At 42.6% G+C, this 21,982-nt stretch overlaps 1 protein-coding gene across 5 annotated transcripts in view; it reads right to left on the bottom strand.

The window, feature by feature from the left end:
- The window catches only part of UROC1 (urocanate hydratase 1), a 170,934-nt gene that overhangs the window by 92,424 nt on the left and 56,528 nt on the right, over positions 1-21,982 (bottom strand). For all 5 annotated transcript variants that reach the window (XR_008316089.1, XR_008316088.1, XM_053295784.1 and 2 more), the window contains 3 exons: positions 21,454-21,575; positions 8,507-8,577; positions 7,056-7,154 (listed from right to left, as the gene is read on the bottom strand). Coding sequence is in view for 3 of the 5 variants with exons in the window: in XM_053295784.1 (XP_053151759.1) it covers positions 7,056-7,154; positions 8,507-8,577; positions 21,454-21,575 (292 nt within the window). In the remaining 2 variants the exon portion in view is untranslated. The remainder of the gene's footprint in view (positions 1-7,055; positions 7,155-8,506; positions 8,578-21,453; positions 21,576-21,982) is intronic.

Raw genomic sequence — 21,982 nt, 5'->3', positions numbered from 1 at the left:
GGTGTTAGATACTGTCTGCTATGCATTTCAGATTAGTTTATATGACTATTTATAACAACTAGAAATCATCATGTGGTGGCTTCCCTGATATTCTCTCATGGATAAACCTGTTATGACTTTCCCTTGTACCTAACCATGTGCTGAACAATTAAAAACCCTCCTTTAGACTACAATTAAATATAAGTATGTATGGAGCATATGTGCAAGAAAGCTTCACCATAGAAAAAGGACAGGGAAAAGTCACCTGTACATTTATCCTTATAATCACCCCAGTAATGATCCCAAAATGTCCTGTTCCAGCTGACAAACTGCTTTCTTGGGGAGAGGTAGGAGACAGACACAGGGTGGAAGAATGGCAGGTTTTGGTCTGATTCTCTATCTTCTGACAAGATTAACAAATTACCTCCATCTGCCACATCCCACTGTTCACTATTTTAGAGGAAACCACATGGAGGCGCCAGCTGATTTCCTGCATTGATTACAGATTCTTACACTGATTACATATAGTGATCCTGGTCTTGTTCACACAGTCCTACACATCTAGGTTTAATGTGGGTTACCAACATTGGAGTGATTGCGTAAACCCGCAACAAGGTGGTTTATGACACAAAATTCACCTTGGCATGGGTTCACACAATAACTTCCATGTTGGTAACCCACATTAAACCTAGATGTGAATTATTATGAGAACAAGCCCTCTGTGTAGGGCAGGGTGAGAGTGCTTGTTCTTGGTAAATGTGAAAGAACTGGTGAGGTATGGTCTCGCTTTGTGTTACTAGTGAATGATTTGGTCTGTTTGTAACCCATTCACAAGGATGGCAACAGAAAGCAAAAATCTGATCAATTTTTAAAGAGAGAAGCAATACGGGCATGAGAGTTTGACCTTGCCCTTCATTCATGCATAAAAGGCATTTTTCTTCTCTTTGATCAAGCTTATACTGTATACAAGTGGTTCTTTCTGACTCTTCCAAAAGATTGATGGTATTTAAACATATCTTACTAAACATTTTAAGAGTAAGATAATGCAGACATGGCTCAGTGAAGACTTGCCAGACTGAGCCTTGTAATGTTACACTAATTTACCTTGTGTATTGAAAGGAATAAGATGTATTGTACTGCATCTTATTTTTTCCAGCATTCAAATATGTTTGTGCTTGTTGCTGATCTCAGTTACTGTCACTGCTAGCACTACATCTGACAGATACAGATGCAACTCAGGGCTAATTCACATATTACTTCTGGCAACATCTTCGGCTGGAAAACACATGTGTTCTGAAATGTATGTGGAGGAGGGTAGCACAACAGTGATTTTTGCCTGGGACACATGTTCCATGATATTAATCAGGGCCAGGCTGAGAATGTGTGCTACCACATACGATTCTCCACCTGGAGGGTATGTTCTGCAAGGTCTCTAGAGCAATAGCTGGAACTTCAGCTGGATCTCTGGGCTTCAGTCCAGGCTGGATAAGCTGAAGGCGACAGGCAGAAGGCATTCCTCTGTTGACCAGGAAAGCAGAGAAGACCAGACTTGTAGCATTTATTTCAGGACTGACCAAACTAGACATTCGATACTGCCTAACTGCCTACCGATCACAGAGCTTAATGTTGCACACCTCTGTTTTCTTCTGTACCTATAGAGGACAATGAGGTCTAACAAACACAAGCTACAGTAGTGCACTAGCCTCAGGGTCAAACAGGACAATATGCCAGTCTTATGACCAGGAGGAGAACTGGTCTTGTAGTAGCAAGCGTGAATTGTCCCCTTTGCTAAGTAGGGTCCACCTTGGTTTGCATTTGAATGGGAGACTACATGTGTGAAAATATTTTAAGATATTCCCCTTAGAGGATGCTTGCATGCAGAAGGTTGCAAGTTCTCTCCCTGGCATCTCCAAGATCAGGCGGAGAGAGACTCCTGCCTGCAGCCTTGGAGCAGCCACTGCCAATCTGTGTAGACAATACTGAACTAAATGGATCAATGGTCTGATTCAGTATAAGGCAGCTTCCTATGTTCCTAACCCTGCAGACTTCATTTTAAAAATGTAAATAGCATCCATGTGAGGTCTGATCTGGATTGGAACAATAGCATTGTGGTGGGGAGTAGAATCTGCCCTTATGGTTCTGTTCTAGATCAGCCCTCCCACAATGTCTGTTTGACATGTGGGCAAAAGTTCTCCAATCCAAATGGAAATTTTAAAAGGAGTCAGATTCAAAAATATAACGAAATGCCATATTTATAAAGCTTAATCACAACATGTGTTTAGTATTAGAGCAAGAATTATTTCAAAACTATTATTCTTGTTACTCTACTGCAAATTAGTTGCCTTCAGATTGATAGTATTTTTATTAGAAAAATATTTGCGCCACACTATCAGCCAAAGTTCTACCCTGTCAGAAAAATGTTAACATTTTTCCTAGAAGGCTGACCAATAGGGTCTTTTCTAATCCAGACCAATCTCCTATGTCAGAGGCTTAGAGTATATAAGAACATAAGAACAGCCCTACTGGAGCAGGCCCAAGGCCCATCTAGTCCAGCATCCTGTTTCACACAGTAGACCATCAGATGCTGCTGGAAGCCACAGGCAGGAGTTGAGGGTGTGTCCTCTCTCCTGCTGTTACTCTTCTGCAACGGGTACTCAGAGGCATCCTGCCTTTGAGGCTGGAGGTGGCCTATAGCCCTCCAACTAGTAGCCGTTGATAGACCTCTCCTTCATAAAGTTATCCAAACCCCTCTTAAAGCCTTCCAGGTAGTTGACTGTCACTACATCTTGTGGCAGAGAATTCCACAAGTAGATTAAGCGTTGTGTGAAAAAATACTTCCGTTTGATGGTCCTAAATTTCCCAGCAATCAATTTCATGGGATGACCCCTGGTTCTAGTGTTATGGGAGAAGAATTTCTCCCTATCCACTTTCTCCACACCATGCATGATTTTATAGACCTCTAACATATCTCCCCACAGTCGTCTTTTTTCTAAACTAAATAGCCCCAGGTGTTGTAGCCTTGCCTCATAAGAAAGGTGCTCTAGACCCCTGATCATCTTGATTGCCCTCTTCTGCACCTTTTCCAGTTCTACAATGTCATTTTTTAGATGTGGTGACCAGAACTGTACACAGTACTCCAAGTGTGGCTGCACCATAGATTTGTATAAGGGCATTATAATATTAGCAGTTTTATTTTCAATCCCCTTCCTAATGATCCCTAGCATGGAATTGGCCTTTCCCACAGCTGCCGCACATTGAGTTGACACTTTCAATAAGCTGTCCACCATGAACCCAAGATCTCTCTCCTGGTCAGTCACCGACAGCTCAGATCCCATCAACGTATACTTGAAGTTGGGATTTTTCGTCCCAATATGCATCACTTTACAGTTGCCAACATTGAACTGCATTTTCCATTTTGTCGCCCACTCACCCAGTTTGGAGAGATCCTTTTGGAGCTCCTCACAATCTGTTTTGGATTTCACTACCCGAAAGAGTTTGGAATCATCTGCAAATTTGGCCACCTTGCTGCTTACCCCTACTTCTAGATCATTTATGAATAAATTAAAAAGCACCAGTCTCAGTACAGATCCCTGGGGCATCCCACTTCTTACTTCTCTCCATTGTGAAAACTCTCCATTTATCCCTACCTTCTGTTTCCTGTCCTTCAATCAGTTAGCAATCCACACATGTACTTGTCCCCTTATCCCATGACTGCTAAGTTTTCTCAGGAATCTTTGATGAGGAACTTTGTCAAAAGCTTTTTGCAAGTCCAGGTATACTATGTCAACTGGATCACCTTGATCCACACACTTGTTGACACTCTCAAAGAACTCCAACAGGTTTGTGAGGCGAGATTTACCTTTGCAGAAGCCATGCTTGTTCTCTCCCAGCAGGGCCTGTTCTTCTATGTGCTTTACAATTTTATCCTTGAGGATATTTTCCATCAATTTGCCTGGAACTGTCATGGCTCAGACCTCTGACTCAGAAGAGTCAGAGGAGGAACGGTAGGACTCGGTTGGTAGTGAGGGCTCAGAGGCGCAGCAACAGGATTTGGCACGGAGACCAGACTCTGGAGCTGAGGAATCGGAACAGCTGCCAGACATGAAGGCTGATCAGGAGGAGGCTGGGATTTCACCTGTCTTGAGAAGACGTCTCAAGAGGAAGGCTCAGTGGGAGACACGCAGGCGCAGAATATCACAGGAGAGGAAGTAGAATTGGCTGTTTGGCTGCCGGTTCTCTTGAGCCATATATTAAGCAGTCTGTGACTTGCACAGATGCTGTTAGCAACTTTCGCTTACCGCAGACCGTGTTTCTATTTAGAATTCCTCAACTTTTCGAGTTCCAGTTTGCCCTTGTTCTGTTCTTTCCTGCTCTGTGTTTCTTGTTCCGTTAATTCCTTGCTCTGGTATGCTTTGTTCTGTTCATTCCTTGCTCTGTTGTTTTCTTTTCAGTTATTACTCAGTTATCGTAGAGGGGGGTACCTAGTTTAGTTCAGGGGACTTGATTCATTTACTACTATTTTTCTTTGTGAGTCTTTCATTTTCCTTCGTGCAGCTTTGCTGCTACTTTCTGTTTAGCTCACAGGGGGAGAGCTGAAGGGATCGTAAATCCTGTTGGGTTAGCCGAGCTAACAGATTTACGACAGGAATGGACATTAAGCTAACCGGCTTGTAATTTCCCAGATCACCCCTGGATCCCTTTTTGAAAATTGGTGTTACATTTACTACTTTCCAGTCCTCCGGTACAGAGCCTGATTGCAGGGATAAGTTATATATTGCAGGTTGGCAATTTCACATTTGAGTTCTTTGAGGACTCTTGGATGGATGCCAGCCGGATCTGGTGATTTGTTAGTTTTTAGTTTTCCCAGACAGTTTAGAACATCATCTCTTGTCATTTCTATCTGACTCCGTTCTTTAGCCTCCAACCCCGAAAAGCCTGCTTCAGGAACAGGTATATGCTCAGTATCCTCTGCCATGAAGACGGACACAAAGAACTCATTTAGCTTCTCTGCAACCTCCATATTCTCCCTAATAATCCCTTTCACTCCCTCATTGTCTAATGGTCCAACTGCCTCCCTGGCAGGTTTCTTGCTTCTGATGTATTTAAAGAAGTTTTTGTTATTCCCCTTGATACTTTTGGCTAAATGTTCCTCAAACTCTCATTTCGCCTACCTTATTTTCTTTTGCCAGAGTTTGTGTTCTCTTAATTTGGACAAGCCTTCCAATTTTGGAAGGAAATCTTCTTCCCTTTTATGGCTTCCTTGACTTTACCTGTTAGCCCTGCTGGCATCCTCCTGGACTTAGTGGTACCTTTCCTCCTTTTGGGTATACAATCTAACTGGGCTTCTAGTATTGTGGTTTTAAGTAAACTCCATGCATTCTGGAGTGAAGTGACTCTCTTGATTTTCACTTTCAGCTTTCTTTTCACCATACTCCTTATTTTGGAGAAGTTTCCTCTTCTGAAATTCTAAGTGTCTGTGTTAGACTTCCTTGGTGATTCTCTACCCGCATGTATGCTGAATTTGATGGCACTATGGTCACTGTTCCCTAACAGGTCGATGACACTGACATCACGCACCAGGTCCTGGGTGCCACTCAGGATTAAGTCCAAAGTCGCCTTCTTTCTGATTGGTTTCAAGACCAACTGTTCTAGGGCACAGTCATTTAGCGTATCTAGAAATCTGACCTCTTTGTCATTACCTGACTGTTAATTTACCCAGTCTATGTGTGGGTAATTGAAGTCACCCATTATTACTGCCCTGCCACTCCTTGAAGCCTCCCTGATTTCCTCCTGCAACTCCTAGTCACTGTCAGCATTTTGATCTGGATGGTGATAGCACATCCCCAGTAGCACATTTCCTTTCAGGCCTTGTATTGTCATCCACAGGGTTTCTGTGGAGGACTCTGGTCCACCTTGGTTTGTTAGATTCTATCCCTTCTTTAACATACAGTGCTACTCCATCTCCAAGTTGCCCCTCTCTGTCCTTTCTATAGACTTTATGTCCAGGGACAACAGTGTCCCACTGGTTCTCACTGTTCTACCATGTTTCTGTTATGCCCACTATATCTATTTCTGTGTTAGCAACCAAGCACTCCAGCTCACCCATCTTGGCTCAGAGGCTTCTGGCACTGGCATATAAGCACCTATACGCTGAATCTTTCACCTGGTGTATGCTATCTTTCTTTCGACTCTTTGACCAGCCGGCACAAAGAGTCTGCTCTTTATGCGGTTCTGCTCTGTCCCCTCTTGTTTTATCTGAATCCTTTACACCCTCATACTTTAAACGATGGCATTTGCCGAACCGGATACTGTCCAGCTCCTATTGGCTGTTGCGCAGGCGTCATTTTAAAAGCTTCTCTGCAACCTGCCAGCAGTGCCAGCAGTCTGATTCCATCTTGTTTCAAGTGCAGCCAATCCCTTTTGTACAGGCCTTGCTTGCCCCAAAATGTATCCCAGTGTCTAACAAATCTAATCCCCTCCTCACAGCACCAACATCTCATCCACACACTGAAACCCCTCAGCTCTGCCTGTCTCACTGTACCTGCATGTGGAACAGGTAGCATTTCTGAGAATGCTACCTTGGGGGTCCTGGACTCCAAATTTAGCCTAAATTTGGCTTCCAGGAACTCCCAACTACATTTCCCCACATCATTGGTGCCGACGTGCACCACGACAGCTGTCTCCTCCCCAGCACTGCCTAAGAGCCTATCTAGATGCTGTGTGATGTCCGCAACCTTCGCACCAGGCAGGCGAGTCACCATGTGGTCAACATGTGGGTCACAAACCCATCTCTCTATACCTTTAATGATCAAATTGCCCACTACAAGGTGGCCCCCAGCCCCTGGAGGAGTATCCCCTGTGCAAGAGGATATGGGCTCATCATCCATTGAAGGAGTCCCTTCTAAAGGAGCATTTCCCTCTTCCTCAGACCAATGTCCTCCTTCCTTGAGACCTTCATTCTTCCTGAGAGCAGCAGAGCTATCAGCCCTGGAGTGGGATGCCTCTACCACTTCCCTGAAGGTCCCTGAGATAAAATTACGAGGTTATAGTACATGAAAAAGATAGAGAGATTGTACCTTAATCCTTCCTTCAGCAATGCCTTGGTTAATAGCCACTGCTATAGCTACGCGACCCTTCTGATCAGAATACAAAATTCTGGCTTGGGAACCTACAACCTATAAAACAGAAATAATGAAGCAATAAGGTTTCTTGGCTTATCTCAATGGTCCAGATGTAGGCCAGAGCCAAATCTGTTCTCTTTCATGGAAAAAGCAAGGAAGGTACATTCATGAATATTCTCCTTCCATGGCTAAGGCATTAAGATTTCCATTTGACTATGCTTTCATCTACACTCACACAATGAAAACTAATTATTTTTATATTTAGCTGCCATGAGCCAGTAAATCGACACTGTAAGAACCACAATCCAATATTAATCATTTCCTTACTATCAGATTAAGAAGCATAGGCTTGAAGCTATCAGAACTGGAGCTTTGAATAAAACAATATAATGGTGATGAAATGTGCATGACAAAACTTCACAAAAACTTCAAAACAACCTCTTTAACTCACAAAATCAGAATGTTAAAATAAGCTTACAAATATGCAAGCAAAGCAAATGTTTTGGTGTAAAACACCATCATCGGTGCTCTTTTCAGCATTCCAGCTGGTAACACCTTGGTAAACTCAACTTTTAACCCTTTCGATGACCAATATATCTCATGGCTTCTTTATATTGGTCATTGATAAGGTTAAAGGTTTGCCTATTTTCTTCTCTTCCGTTCCTTCTCGTTTGTTTCTGCTTTCAGCTTGGTTACTGTATTTAAGCCTTGAGGTATTACCAGCTGGTATCCTGAAAAGATTGTAAACACTTTACACCGAAACATTTGCTTTGCTTACATGTTTGTAAGTTTGTAAGCTTATTTTAACATCCTGTTTTTGCACATTAAAGAGGTTGTTTTGAAGGTGTTGTTTTTTTTAAAAAAAAACTGGAAATGGAAAAGAACTACAGTAGCAAATAATGTTAAACATCTACTATTATTTCTCTCTATCTGCAGCATTTTGTCTGGCTTTCTAGCAGACATTGCATGGCAGCAAGATTCACATATTTTTAGTGTGTGATGGTCAGGAGCAGGTAGGGGTCATGGGAAGCCATATACAACTTAAACCTGGAGGGTATGCGCTCCAGCCCGGAATCTCCAAAGTCAGTTGCTGAAGCTGGAGTCTGAAGTGCATTCAGAAGGTATTACTCTGTGCTAAGCCAAAGGCATGGTCAGACTCTGAACATGTATACTAGCTGTGGCATGCCTAACAGTTTACTTTTGCCTGCCAATCACAGGAGCTGGTGAAGAATGGCAGACCAGAAGCAATCCACAAGACTGCATACCACCCATCTCAAGGTGAAGAAAAGAAAGAGGAAGTAGATTTAGCTTAGGTCTGAATCTTCAGTTTAGAGGCAATGCTCTTTAAAATGAATTACTATGTGAAGAATGCACAAATGGTTTCAGCTTGCTAGTAGGATACATACCAATTTGTGCTCCCTGGCTTCCCGAATCCAGTGGATGTTATCTTGGTATTGCTGCTTCACCGATGTATTCACTGGGAAACAAGCAATGAAATGGCTCATAAAATGAATGCCTCAGTCACAGCCTAAAGTCAATAAGTCATACTGCAGTGTCAGAGGTCAGAGGCAGTATGGCAATCAGCTCTGAGCTATCTGCATAAGTGGGACAGAAATGCACAGATCCAAGATGAGCTCACTGTTACATGTAAAATATCAGTTTAACAAAGATATATGCATGGGGTGGGGGAGGGAACAAATGACTGATTGACTGGTCACACATAAACATACAAGGCCTGGAGGGAAAGGAAAGAATAGCATATTCATGACCATATTTAGCAATACAGAGCTAAAGTGAAATGCAAAATATATGTATCAGTACTCAGGAAAAAGAGATTGAGGCTATTCACACAACCAGGTGAGTGGGGTGGTGGGCAGGGAGGGGGAAGGCTTGTTTTACTCACCTTCCCCCCAGACAAGTGAGTTCTTGTTTTGGGGAAACGAATTGCGCTCCCATACGAGCTGTGCTGCATGGCACAGCATTCAGCTCAGGAGGCCAGGACGACACCTCCCAGCCTCCAGGAATCCCACAATGCACTGCATGGTATGCACAATGCATTGGGGGAATCCTGTGCTCTAGGCTCCCACCTCTGTGTGCAGCTGGGCTGGAAACACGAGCAGGTAGCCCAGATTAAGGGAGCGTTTGCTCCCTTAACCTCAGCTAAACAGCTGGGCTAAAAAGCCGGGCTAGGCAGCTGTGGTTCTTGCAGACTAACCCAGGCTGGGCTTCCCTAGTCTGGGTTAGGCTACGCATGAGAACAGCCTCATTATTTCAAGACTGTCCCAGCATAATCATTTCCATGATGCTTATGGTTCAACTCTAAGCTACTTTAAATTATGCAGTGAGGATTAATATGTCAGTCTTTTTAATAACAAAGAGGAAAGGCTGGAATATCTGTTTCCTTGTAGAATCAAGCTGCACTACAAAACTCATGTGGTGATGTCCTGTATGAGGATATTAGCAGACTGGAATCAAGGAGACGTTGAACAGGGTTTTGTAAAATGCAACAGAGAGACTGGTTTTCTTTAAAAATGTTTAAATTATCCCAGAGAGCTAACTCAGTAAACCAGTTGGTGCAAAACAGTTTGAGGAACCAGGTTCAACTTCCCATTGAATTTCTTTCTTATCTCATCGTTGTTTAACTGTTAATAAAATCCCCATCATTATAAGCGCAGACAAAAGGGGCAGAGGCCCATACAGACTGGACATCGTGTATCTCTGTGTACCTTGTGCATGGATAGACATTGTGCCCTTCATTGGGTGTGAGGAGGAGGAGGAACTTTTTCCCTGTACTAGTGTTTCCACCAATGGCATCTTTTGTAGTTTCTCCCATGGCAGTAAAGGGCTGCCACCCACAGGGCAATCGAAATGTAGAGTCACCAACAAAAAGAAGCCAGAGACTGGCTTGTTTCATATATGTATATAAGGATAAAACTGAAAGCATGTTTCCAGGCCCAGAGAAGCCCCTGGGAAATAGGAACAAAAAAATAGAGCAAATTCTGTGTTCCTGGCAAATTCTTCAAAATAGCTGAAATTTTTGAAGAAATTTTTCTAGGTAGGTTCAAGCGTTGCCACCTTATAGTTCAATCCATAATTCAAAGTTTGTCTGGAAATGTTGGTAAGCCATGACTAACTACCCCATCCAAACACCACCCTCCCATTCACCTTGTGATAGTTTCACAATTCCTAACTTCCATTTTGGACTCATCTCATAATCCTGATGGTTTCTTGTTCCATTTCTTGTTCCACTTTCTTCCATCTACTATGAACAGTTTATGTTTATAACTGACGATTATGCAGAGCAGAAACAAAATGTAACTGAATTTCAGAATCTGTCAGTTACATAGGTATAGAAAACTGCCATATACCCGTTGGCCTGTTAATCCCTCTAGCTCAGCACTCTGTTTGCTCTGACCAGAAGTTGGCTCTCCAGGGTTCAAACAGGGTTCTGTCCCAACCCTACCTGGAGATACCAGAACTCCCAGGATTTCTTGCATGCAAAGCAGATGCTCTAGCACGGAGCTAGTGCCCCATTCCCAAATTCTAAATTCAGATTTCTGTATTAAAAATTGAGCCCATAATCTGGCAAACAAATTTCATAAACCTGAGATTAAAAAAACCACCTGTTCAGGATGGCCTAATGAATTACATTAATCTAAAAGGTATTTCAATATTTTACAATCAAATGGTCAGATATTGTAAAATACTGATTGCTTTTCATATTCAGTCAGATACTGTCAAATTTTAATTGTGGCATGTCTGAAACTGTCAAACATTGACATCTGCTGCATGTGAGCTACTGAATTTTGTCAGATCTTCATTGCGATATGACAGATCCTATTAAATACTAACAACTGCTGCATGTCAACTGTCAAACACTGTGAAATGTTGACAACTACATGGAAGTTACTGTCAAAATATTGACTGCTGCTACAGCATGTCAATTGCCATATATGGCCAAATCTACTACATAACAGGTATCATCAAATACTAACCGGTTATCTCAACCCCCATCCTGAGCATAAGAACATAAGAATAGCCCTGCTGGATCAGGCCCAAGGCCCATCTAGTCCAGCATCCTGTTTCACACAGTGGACCACCAGATGCTGCTGGAAGCCACAGGCAGGAGTTGAGGGTGTGCCCTCTCTCCTGCTGTTACTCTTCTGCAACTGATACTCAGAGGCATCCTGCCTTTGAGGCTGGAGGTGGCCTATAGCCTTCCAACTAGTAGCCAATGATAGACCTCTCCTCCATGAAGTTATCCAAACCCCTCTTAAAGCCATCCAGGTTTCACACAGCTCAGACTCCGATCCTGAGAAGTTGGAGACATCTAGATCAAAAATAGTCCTGGAACCAGTCCCCAGCCCCATCTCTGGATTGGATCTCAAGCCTGTCAATCAGTAGTCACCAGAACATGAACCCCCAGGGGCCTCCTGAAAAACCAGAGCCCTCCTTGCTAGAAGCCTTACACTTCCCAGTGCCTGAACTCTAGTTCCGGCAACAGGCCAAGCAGAATAACATAGAGGAATTGTGTGCAAGAGCAGAGGCCTGCTCCTTTAAGACTCTCAACTCTCCAGGAAGGGAAGCAGAGCTGGGAAGGGTAGTCTGACCTTGGAAATATTTAAAGCCTCATTCCACCTCTGATCTTTGTAGGACCAAGCTGCTCACTCAAGAGTTATCCAAGGTTCTGCAGTTCTGACCTGCTTGTTATGCCATCATTGACTCCTCTTCATGCTTTGTGGAACAGACATTTTTACTGCATATTAACTGGGCCAGATCAGATGATACCACCCTCAATATGTGCAATCAGGAAGGGGACACACCAAAAGCATGTCTGTTTGGACATCTTCTTCAGAAGTCTCAGCTGTCTCCCTGTATCATGTGGGGAAGGACTGTTGATCTGAATGGTCCCTATACATGTGCTCCTGATAGACTGATTGATTAAGTGCTGCCAAGTTGGTGTCGACTCTTAGTGACCACATAGATAGATTCTCTCCAGGATGATCTGTCTTCAACTTGGCCTTTACGGTCTCTCAGTGATTCATTCATTGCTGTTGTAATTAAATCCATCCACCTTGCTGCTGATCATCCACTTCTTCTCTTTCCTTCCACTATTCCCAGCATTATGGACTTCTCAATGGAGCTGGATCTTCGCATAATGTGTCCAAAGTATGATCATTTGAGCCTGGTCATTTGTGACTCAAGTGAAAATTCTGGATTGATTTGTTCTATGATCTATTTGTTTGTTTTCTTGGCTCTCCAGGGTATCCTCAAAAGTCTTCTCTTCCGCACCAAAGTTCAAAAGCGTCAATACTTTTTCTATCTTGCTTCTTCAAAGTCCAGCTTTCGCATCCATAGAGCGTCATGGGGAAAACCATTGTTCAAACGATTCTAATTTTTGTAGGTGTAGACACGTCATGGCATCTAAATATCCTTTCTAAGGCCTTCATCGCTACCCTACCAAGTGCTAGTCTACGACATATTTCTTGACTCCTGGATCCTTTACTGTTGACGGTTGATCCTAAAAGGCAGAAGCTATCCACCACTTCAATGTCTTCATTGTCAATTCTGAGGCTGGTCGCTGTACCCGTTGTCATTAGTTTAGTCTTCTTTACATTTAATTGTAACCCCATTTTTTCACTGTGTTCCTTGACTTTCATTACTAGAGCTTGCAGATCATCCGCATTCTCAGCTATCAGGGTGGTGTCATCAGCATAGCACAGGTTATTGATGTTTCTTCCTCCAACTTTAAAACCATGCTCATCTTCTTCCAATCTAGCTTTTCTCAGTATATGTTCAGCATATAAACTGAATAAAGAAGGAGAAAGTATACAGCCTTGTCTTCCTCCTTTGCCGATCTGGAACTAATCTGTTTCATCTGGACTGTGGCTTTCTGTCCTGTGTATAGGTTCCTCATGAGAACAATGAGGTGTTCTGGGATGCCCATTTTCCTAAGGATATTCCACAACTTGACATGGTCTACATGAACGAAGGCTTTTCTGTAGTCAATAAAGCACATATTGACTTCTTCCTGGAATTCTTTAGCTTTCTCAGTTATCCAACGTACATCAGCAATAATGTCTTGTTCTTCAGCCTTTTCTGAAACCAGCTTGAACATCCGGCATTTCCCTTTCCACGTAGGGCTCTAATCTACATTGGACGATCCGGAGCATTATTTTGCTAGCATGTGAAATTAAAGATATTGTGCGATAGTTTGCGCAATCTGTTTAGTCTCCTTTCTTTGGTATGGGTATGTAGCCTGACCTTTTCCAATATGTTTGCCACTGTGTCATTCTCCAAATTTGCTGGCATAGTTTGGTTAGAGCCTTGACTGATTCTTCTTCTGTTGCCTGCCATATTTCTATAGCTGTTCCATCATGTGTTCCTAGTACTGGTTTAAATGAGGATGTCCTGAAGGGTATACTCTCACTATGTCCCCTTCCTGATCACGTGTGCCAGGGATAGTATCATCCAAACCAGTGCACTGACAGATTCTGTCAAATGTTGAAAATCTTTAGATATTACATGCTAATGCCAGTAGACAATATTCTGAGAACAGTTGGAGAATAATTGACTACAGTGCTTGAATTACAGAAAACTAGTTCAATAATGTTTAGTATAAATATAATTTTAGTATAAATAATTCAATAATAATTTTCAACATAAATGTACTTAAATGAATGAATGAATGAATGAATGAATGAATGAATGAAGGGGCTGTTTCTTGATTTATTTAGTGCATTAATATACTATCGAATATTAGATCTCAAGGCAGTTAAAGAAATCTACACACCCCACCACATGATTCCCCACCCCCATGTAGCCTGATCATAGCCAAGGCAGCCTGATCAAAAGATAAGGGGGCTGCTGTCTCCTGGCTCTGCTCTGATTCAAGTACTGATCAACTGCTCACACAGCCAGAGGACATTCAGAATATTCATTATTAAAATCTGCAGAGGGAAATTTCAAGGGGACAGGTTATTTCAGCTCTGAGCACATTATTATGATGGCATGATTGCAGGGAACTGTAATATTTTTAGAATGTCTCATGCACTCTTTCCCGTCTTCTTGTGTGTACAAGTATTGCAATTAATTCACTTTTCTGGGTAGAATTACTGCCCTTTTATTAGTGTGACTGAAAATCCTTCCCAAATTACTGAATCCCATCTGTCTTTCATATTTAAAAATTTTGCCACTTCATCCATGAAAATATTGCTGTATCAATTTACTTTGTTGCTTCTACTGTGTGCTGATCTTTATTTAGGTTTTAGAAGACACTAAAGTACATTGAGCTCTCACCCACATTATCTCTGTCAACAAGGAAGCTGACTCCCAAGTTTCAGAGTTATTTTTTGTTTTCTGTTTTATTTTTATATCTCCCAAGCCTCTCCAAATACAAGCAAAAACAGGGAGCACATTCTTCACTTGAAATTAGTTAATAATGTCATTTCACTCCCACTGCAGAGAAGCCACCCCTTCCCTCAGCACATATTCCAATTCTTCCAAGGCTATATCATGTGCATAGCAAGGGGGGGGGGGCCCTTTGGACATGCTGACGACTTTTCAAGTGGCTAATTTTGACCTTTAAAATGTTATAGGAAGTGACCAGAGATAAAGTGAGAGGGAGACAGGCTTAGAGAAATTCATGGAGGACAGATCTATCAATGGCTACTAGTCTGTTGGCTGTGGGCCACCTCCAGCCACAGAGGCACAATGCCTCTCAATACCAGTTGCAGGGGAGCAACAGCAGGAGAGAGGGCATGCACATACCTCTTGCCTGTGGGCTCCCCAGAGGCATCTGGTGGGCCACTGTGTGAAAAAGGATGCTGGAATAGATGGGCCTTGGGCCTGATCCAGCGAGGCTATTCTTATGACAGAGAAGTGCAAAGCACCAGGACAAAAATATTATTCTGCTTAAACATGGATGTGTGTTGCCAATGGATGTTCAGTCATGGATCTTCAGAACCCTCAGTTTGGTTGCAGTAGCAATAGATTCTTATAGCTTATATCAGAATTATATATTCTTATATAGTGTCCACAAAGTCCTCTTCAGACCCTCTCAGCAGTGCTGCTGAGGCTGCCGCCATCATTTGTCTGTCATTTACTCAGCCAGTCATCAGAGCCTGGCTTCTTCAGGTCACAAAGAAGTGGAACAAAGGCACAGCAAAGGGAAGTTGGCACTAACAGTGATGAATATAGAATGGCTCTCCAAGTACCAGAAGCAGCTGTCAGAATGATAGCTAATACTGCTTGCCAAGGGCATTTTGGCTTGATTTGGGGCTGGTTCATAACCTTGTTGTGCATTTCCTTGTTCATAAGGAATAATTTCCTTGGTTCATAACCTTGTTGTGCAGCTATTCTGCTTCACAACAGAAAGCACAACACAAGTGTAGGGGAAGAATGGCAGTTCAGCTCCCATTAGCAGAGTAAAGTCAGTTTGGAACAGCAAGAAGTCTGGAGACAGTTCTTTAAGTTTGAAGAACAAGAAGGATTTATTTAGACGTTACAAAAAGGATAGGAAAGCTGAGCTTAAGGCTGAAAGGGGAGAGAGACGGAACAAACAGCCATCTCTGGAGAGACAAAATGGAGACCAACATTGGAAGAACAAAGAGGGGAGGAGTCCAGCACTTTTATCCATGACCCTAACCCCCACCCCCAGTGGTCACTATGAGATGTGTAGAATAGAATTTCTACACAAAAATAAAACTTGGACACTTACGGAACTACCTACAAGAAGAAAGTCAATAGGATGCAAATAGGTCTTCCAGATCAAATACAAAGCAGAAGGAGACATCGAGTGCTACAAAAACCAGATTAGCAGCCAAGAGATACTCTTAAAAATATGGTGAAGACTATGATGAGACATTTCCACCTGTCATGAAGCATTCTTCAGTAAGAACACTTCTTAGCATAGCAGCAGCAAGAAAAATGACAGTTGATCACCTAGATGTGAAAACTGCATTTCTGCATGGAGACATAGAGGAAGACATCTTCATGGAGACATCTTCATGGAAGACATCTATGGAAACATAGAGGAAGACATCTTCATGAAGAGCCAGCATGGTGTTGTGGCTAGAGTGCTGGACTAGGACCGGGGAGACCCGAGTTCAAATCCCCATTCAGCCATGATACTAGCTGGGTGACTCTGAGCCACTCACTTCTCTCTCAGCCTAACCTACTTCACAGGGTTGTTGTGAGGAGAAAGCGAAGTATGTAGTACACCGCTCTGTGCTCCTTGGAGGAAGAGCGGGATATAAAATGTAAAAATAATAAAATAAATGTAAAATTAAAAAATGGAGCAACCACCAGGATTTGAAGAACCTGGAAAAGAGAGGCTTGTATGCAAACTCCAGAAAAGCATGTATGGCTTGAAGCAAGCTGCTAGAGCATGGAATGAGAAGTTGAACCAGATATTACTCAAGGAGGAGTTCATGCAAGGAAAGGCTGATCCCTGCCTATACTAGAGATTCAAAAATAACAGAAGGGTTTATATTTTGACTTATGCTGATGACTTGATTATTTGTTATGAAAAGAAACAAGACAGTCAAGAGATTGTGGAGCATCTGAACAAAGAAGTGGAAGTGAAAGAACTACCAGGACTGCTCAACTTCGGCCCTCCTTCAGATGTTGGCCTACAACTCCCACAATACCTGGCTATTGGCCACTGTGGCTGGGGATTATGGGAGTTGTAGTCCAAAAACAGCTGGGGGGGGCCTAAGTTGAGCAGGCCTGTGAAATTCTATTCAAGGCTTAATTTAATCGGGTTGAAACAGGGGCAATTTGCAGATTCAACCTCAAACTGAATTACCCTCAAAATAGAGAGCTTGATTCAGGGTTGAAGGAAATCACTCCTGATTTGACCCAAATTGATTTGGGTGATTTGGATGCCATTTTGATGCCTGTTTTGCTGGGGAAATGGGCCTCAAAATGGCGCTTTTTTCCAGGGAGAGCTGGTCTACCAATTGGGGTCAGTGGGTAGACATGTCCTCTGAGCTGGGCAGACATGTCAAGTCTGGAGTGGAGGACTGGTCTACCCAATTAGTAGACAAGTTCTCCCCAGGGGAAAAAAAAAAACCATTTTGAGGCCTGTTTTCCCAGCAAAACGGGCCTCAAAATGGTGCTTGAATCACCCAAATCAATTTGGGTGATTTGAGGGTGATTCATTGAGACAGCTGACCAAGCTGGCTGCTCTCAGTGAATCAATTCAATGGTTCTGCGATTTGATTTGACCCCAAATCGAACAACATAATTTGATTCGTGCACACATATACTAGGAAGCATGTCTTATTATCTTGACATTGAAATAGAAAGAGAAGTGTATATAAGAGAAGCGGATATAAGTTACCTTCTCAATCAGAAACAGAAGATAAAGTATCTTCTAGATGGTCTGAAACTGACAGAAGCCAAGTTGGTCAGTATACCAATGGAGACCAATTTCCTGAAGCAAGATCAGGACAACAACGGTCAGACAACAGTCTATACAGAAGAACAATTGGGAAACCTCTGTACATAGCAACATTCACAAGGCTAGACTAATGGGATACATGGACACAAATTGAGCTGAGGACAGAACTGCTCACAAGTCCACCAGCAAAAATCTGTTTTTCTGTGGAGGAGGGCAGGGCCGTATCTAGGGTAGGGCAGGCAGGGCACGTGCCCTGAGCGCCACCTGAAAGGGGGAGCCATTTTTAAAATAAAATAAAATTTAAAAAGTGGCCACCAAAAACAAAATGGATGCTGTGCATGCTCAAATGGCTTTGCAAGGCCCTAGGCCATGCCAGGCCTTGCAGAGGCCATTTGAGCATGTGTGGTGGCCTCCAAAATGTCCACCACACTGACCTTTGCATGTGCGAACGGGCCCGAAAATCAGCCCGGGGCGGGCTGTGGTGGTTAATTAAGAGCCCGGTGGGGGGAGGGGGAACCTTTGCAGACCCGACCCCCTACCGGCCTTTAGGAAGCCCCACAAAGGGGCTACAGGTTTTTTAAAAAAAATTTAAAAATGTAATATAATATAAGTCACTATACACATATTCAGTTCGGCACTATATACAGAGAATCAGGGCTTGTGAATACTGAGCTGAAGCTTATGAGCGACAATTGTATTCATTTGCTCTTACTTTGCTTCTTGTGATAAGTGAGTTAAATGTGATGTCTTAATAATATGACTATTAATGGCGAGTTTGTCTTCGAATCAGTATGAAATCCTTAGTATTAAGGCCACTGAGAGTTTCTTGTTCTCTTTCTCTCATTTTAACTGTCTTTCTGAAATACTAGAATATATTCCAAGCAATGGCACAATTTACTCTGAATATCCTTTAATTATTTTCAGAATATCTGGGGAAAGTCAAATTTTCCATTTATTTTTAAAACTTATGTAATGCTACAATGCATAGTAGAGAATTAAACAGGCACTTCTGTTTAGTTTTCCAAGTACACCTCCACGTAGTATTTGGGTATTTCATTAGCCCCAGCATACTGAAATTTGTAGTTTTCCAGCATTTTTTGGCCTGGCTACGTCCACTGCTAAATAGTTTTTGAAATATTAAAAGATTAACGAGCTTGACTTGTATTCTTCAGCTGACATTATGGTAAAATTATCTGAAAGATGGGTGTCAGATGTTTGGACAGGGGCGCAATTTCAGTGCTTGCCCTAGGTGCTATTTATGCCTCTGAGATACGCCTCTGAGGAGGAGCCATCAGTTGCACTAGCCGAATGCAGTCAATTGTTGCGCTTTCATCCACAGAAGTGTAGTACATATCAGCGAAGCCACATGGCTACCCAAGTTACTGTTAGACTTTGGAATTGATCAGCTAAGCCAACTGAGATGTTTGAGGACAACCAAGGGTGCAGCCAACTCTCTCTGATGGAAAGACTACATCTCAAACAAAGCATATAGACGCAAAGCACCACTATGTTCGAGACGCATAAGAGAATGGGCTAGTTAAGCTGAAATACTGCCCAACTCAAGACATGGTAGCAGATGGGCTGATAAGCCACTACCATGAGACCAGTTCCAGATTCTTTAAGATAAGATGGGAGTCATAGATTGGTGCATGAGACTATGAGAAGGGGTGTTGGAGATGCAGCTCCTGCATGGCATCGACTCTTAGCACCAGCAACCCTATCGACCACTAGGGACATTGGGACAGAGGCAACCAGTAAGGGCATTCCCTCTCTGATCATGCTTTCTCTACTCTACTTCCCCTCTGTTAAACTGATAGTCTTATTCTCATTCTCTCACCTGGAGAGAGAGACTTCCTTCTCCTGTCCCCTTTTCCTGCCAGCAATGAGGCACGTAGGTCTTAATTTCCTAAATATTTCCTAAATAAACTACTTTATTTTGAACTCTAACTCCATGACTCCAGACAATATAAATTAGCAATGTCCCATTACCTGTGCACTTCCACTGTAGTGGAAGCAGATAAAGCAATCTCCCCTCCTGAGCTCCCTAACATTTAGGACCATAGCTGAAGTACTCTACTGCAGGCATAGCTGACCTGTAAGTAGGAGCATTCAATAACAAAGAGGTCAAAGATGATTCCCCAAAATGAGTCATTTTAATAGGCATCTTCTCCACTCAAGTTCAGCTTTCATGTCTCTCTGAATTCCTCTATCCATTGCTTTGCCAAGCACAACAGCAAACCCAATAACACAGCTACTGCCAAATCAGCCTCAGACAGGATTTAAAAATGTCATTTTATATATACATAGATGTAATTCCAATGGTCTTTTTTTGGTGAAATAAATATCTTCCCAACTGTATTAAAATATGTTGGCCTCTTTGCCCTTGAATGGTGGGAAATTCAAGGCTGTATGTTATACCTTCAGGGAATATCTGAAGCTTGAGAATAAAATATTCTGGGTGTTAGGGACTACTGCAGCCTTCAGGACAGATGCTGTTTAAATGTTAGCCTGTCATCCAAATGCACAAATCAGCTGCAGGCTTCTACAGTACTTGCTAACATGGAGATGTACCTTTGTTTTCAATCAAGTAAAATTTTATTTATCACCAGCTATAGGTTCATGCCTATTCTCTCAGAAAATCAGATTTAAGGTCTTACAGGCAGCCTTCACTCTTCTAACAGCAAACTAATCTAGAGGGATGGTGCTGTAGTTCAGTGGTAGAACGTCTGCTTTGCATGCAGAAGGTTCCACGTTCAATCCCTGGCATCTCCAGGTAGGCCTGGGAAAGACTCCTGCCTGAAACCTTAAAGAAGCCTCTGCCAGTCACTGTTGACAATTCTGAGCTAGATGGTAAAGGTAAAGTGTGCCATCAAGTTGATTTCGACTCCTGGCACCCACAGAGCCCTGTGGTTTTCTTAGGTAGAATACAGGAGGGGTTTACCATTGCCTCTTCCCACACAGTCTGAGATGATGCCTTTCAGAATCTTCCTATATCGCTGCTGCCCAATATAGGTGTTTCCCATAGTCTGGGAAACATACCAGTGGGGATTCGAACCGGCAACGTTCTGCTTGTTAGTCAAGCATTTCCCCACTACACCACTTAAGGTGGCCCTGAGCTACATGGACCAATGGTCTTATTTGGTATAAGGCCGCTTCCTGTGTTCCTATGCCTAGATCAGAATTTAAAAATAAAGCAAAGAAAAACAAAGGCTCATATGATAAACTGTTTTTCAGCCTTAAATTCTTGTTCAGTATGAAGTATTTTAATGATTTTGTTTTCAATGTACACTTAGGAGTATGATCTGACTACATGCAAGTATTTATTTACTCTGTCAGTTGCATCCCATCCATCTTGTAAGGAACATCAGGGTAGCAAGCATGGCTTCCCCCAATGTTATCTTCACAGCAGTTCTGTCAGGTAGGTTGAACACAATGGCTGACTTACGATCTTCCCATTCCATATACAGCACGCTGTCCACTACCTCATTGGCCTTCCTTCAGTTGAAGTATCTGTTTGGGATATCTTCATTTTGTCTCAAACATTGGAAACACCTATTGGATATCTCCATTACTTCCCATGTACATATGGTAGGAAGCCCCAACTGGTGTAATAGACATCTGTGTACTTGTCTTACAGGAAAGAGATCATGGAATTTCCGCACCAACATCCAGACTAATGCAGCATGACCCACAGGGACATATTTTTGTGGTGCACAGTGGGCTTCAGAGGGAAAGAAAGATTGATTAAAATCATCCCTCCTTCATAGCACCAGCACACCATTAGTTTGGATGTTGATCAGTGTCTGCCTAGGAAACTAACCTTGTGTAAAGCGACCTGGAGAGGATAAGGATTTGGTGTCTCAACTGCAAGATCTCCAAGTATCTCAGGTTTATCAATTCTCCATTACTCACCCTTCATGCTAAAAAAAAACCAAAATGGTATCTTACCTTCTTGATGTATGGCTTCCTCAAGCACTGATGTGGCAATAAGATCAGTGGTTGCCAAGTCCTCTGGGCTGCCTGAGGTACAAACCCAACGAAATGGGCCAAATCCCAGGGAGAAAATGTCACTGGGAAGATAATATATTTAACGATTAGTAGATAGTTTAAATTCCTGTCATATTTATCCTGGCAGTTAGCAATGCTTTTCTTTCATTAACTGAAGATTGAAGAATTTCAAACATTTTCAGACAAAGTAATCCAAACACAAGGCTCTTTGGACCATTATTTCAGAACTGAAGCAAGGCTTTACAAACAGACAGAAGCCACTGTGTGTGTGTATAATCACAACCACACCTGCCATGAGCACGTTCTGACAGAAGACGTAGAGGCTTTGACTAAGTGTATGATTCAAAGGAAAGCCAATGTGGCAAAGTGGTTAGAATGTTGGACTAGCACCAGAGAGACCTGGGTTCAAATCCCCACTCAGCCATGGAGCTCAACTGGATGACCTTGAGTCAGTCATCTCTTATCCTAG

This window comes from Hemicordylus capensis, chromosome 2 (assembly GCF_027244095.1).
Source record: "Hemicordylus capensis ecotype Gifberg chromosome 2, rHemCap1.1.pri, whole genome shotgun sequence".
Classification (NCBI taxonomy): Eukaryota; Metazoa; Chordata; class Lepidosauria; order Squamata; family Cordylidae; genus Hemicordylus; species Hemicordylus capensis.
This window is presented reverse-complemented; position numbering and strand designations above follow the sequence as displayed.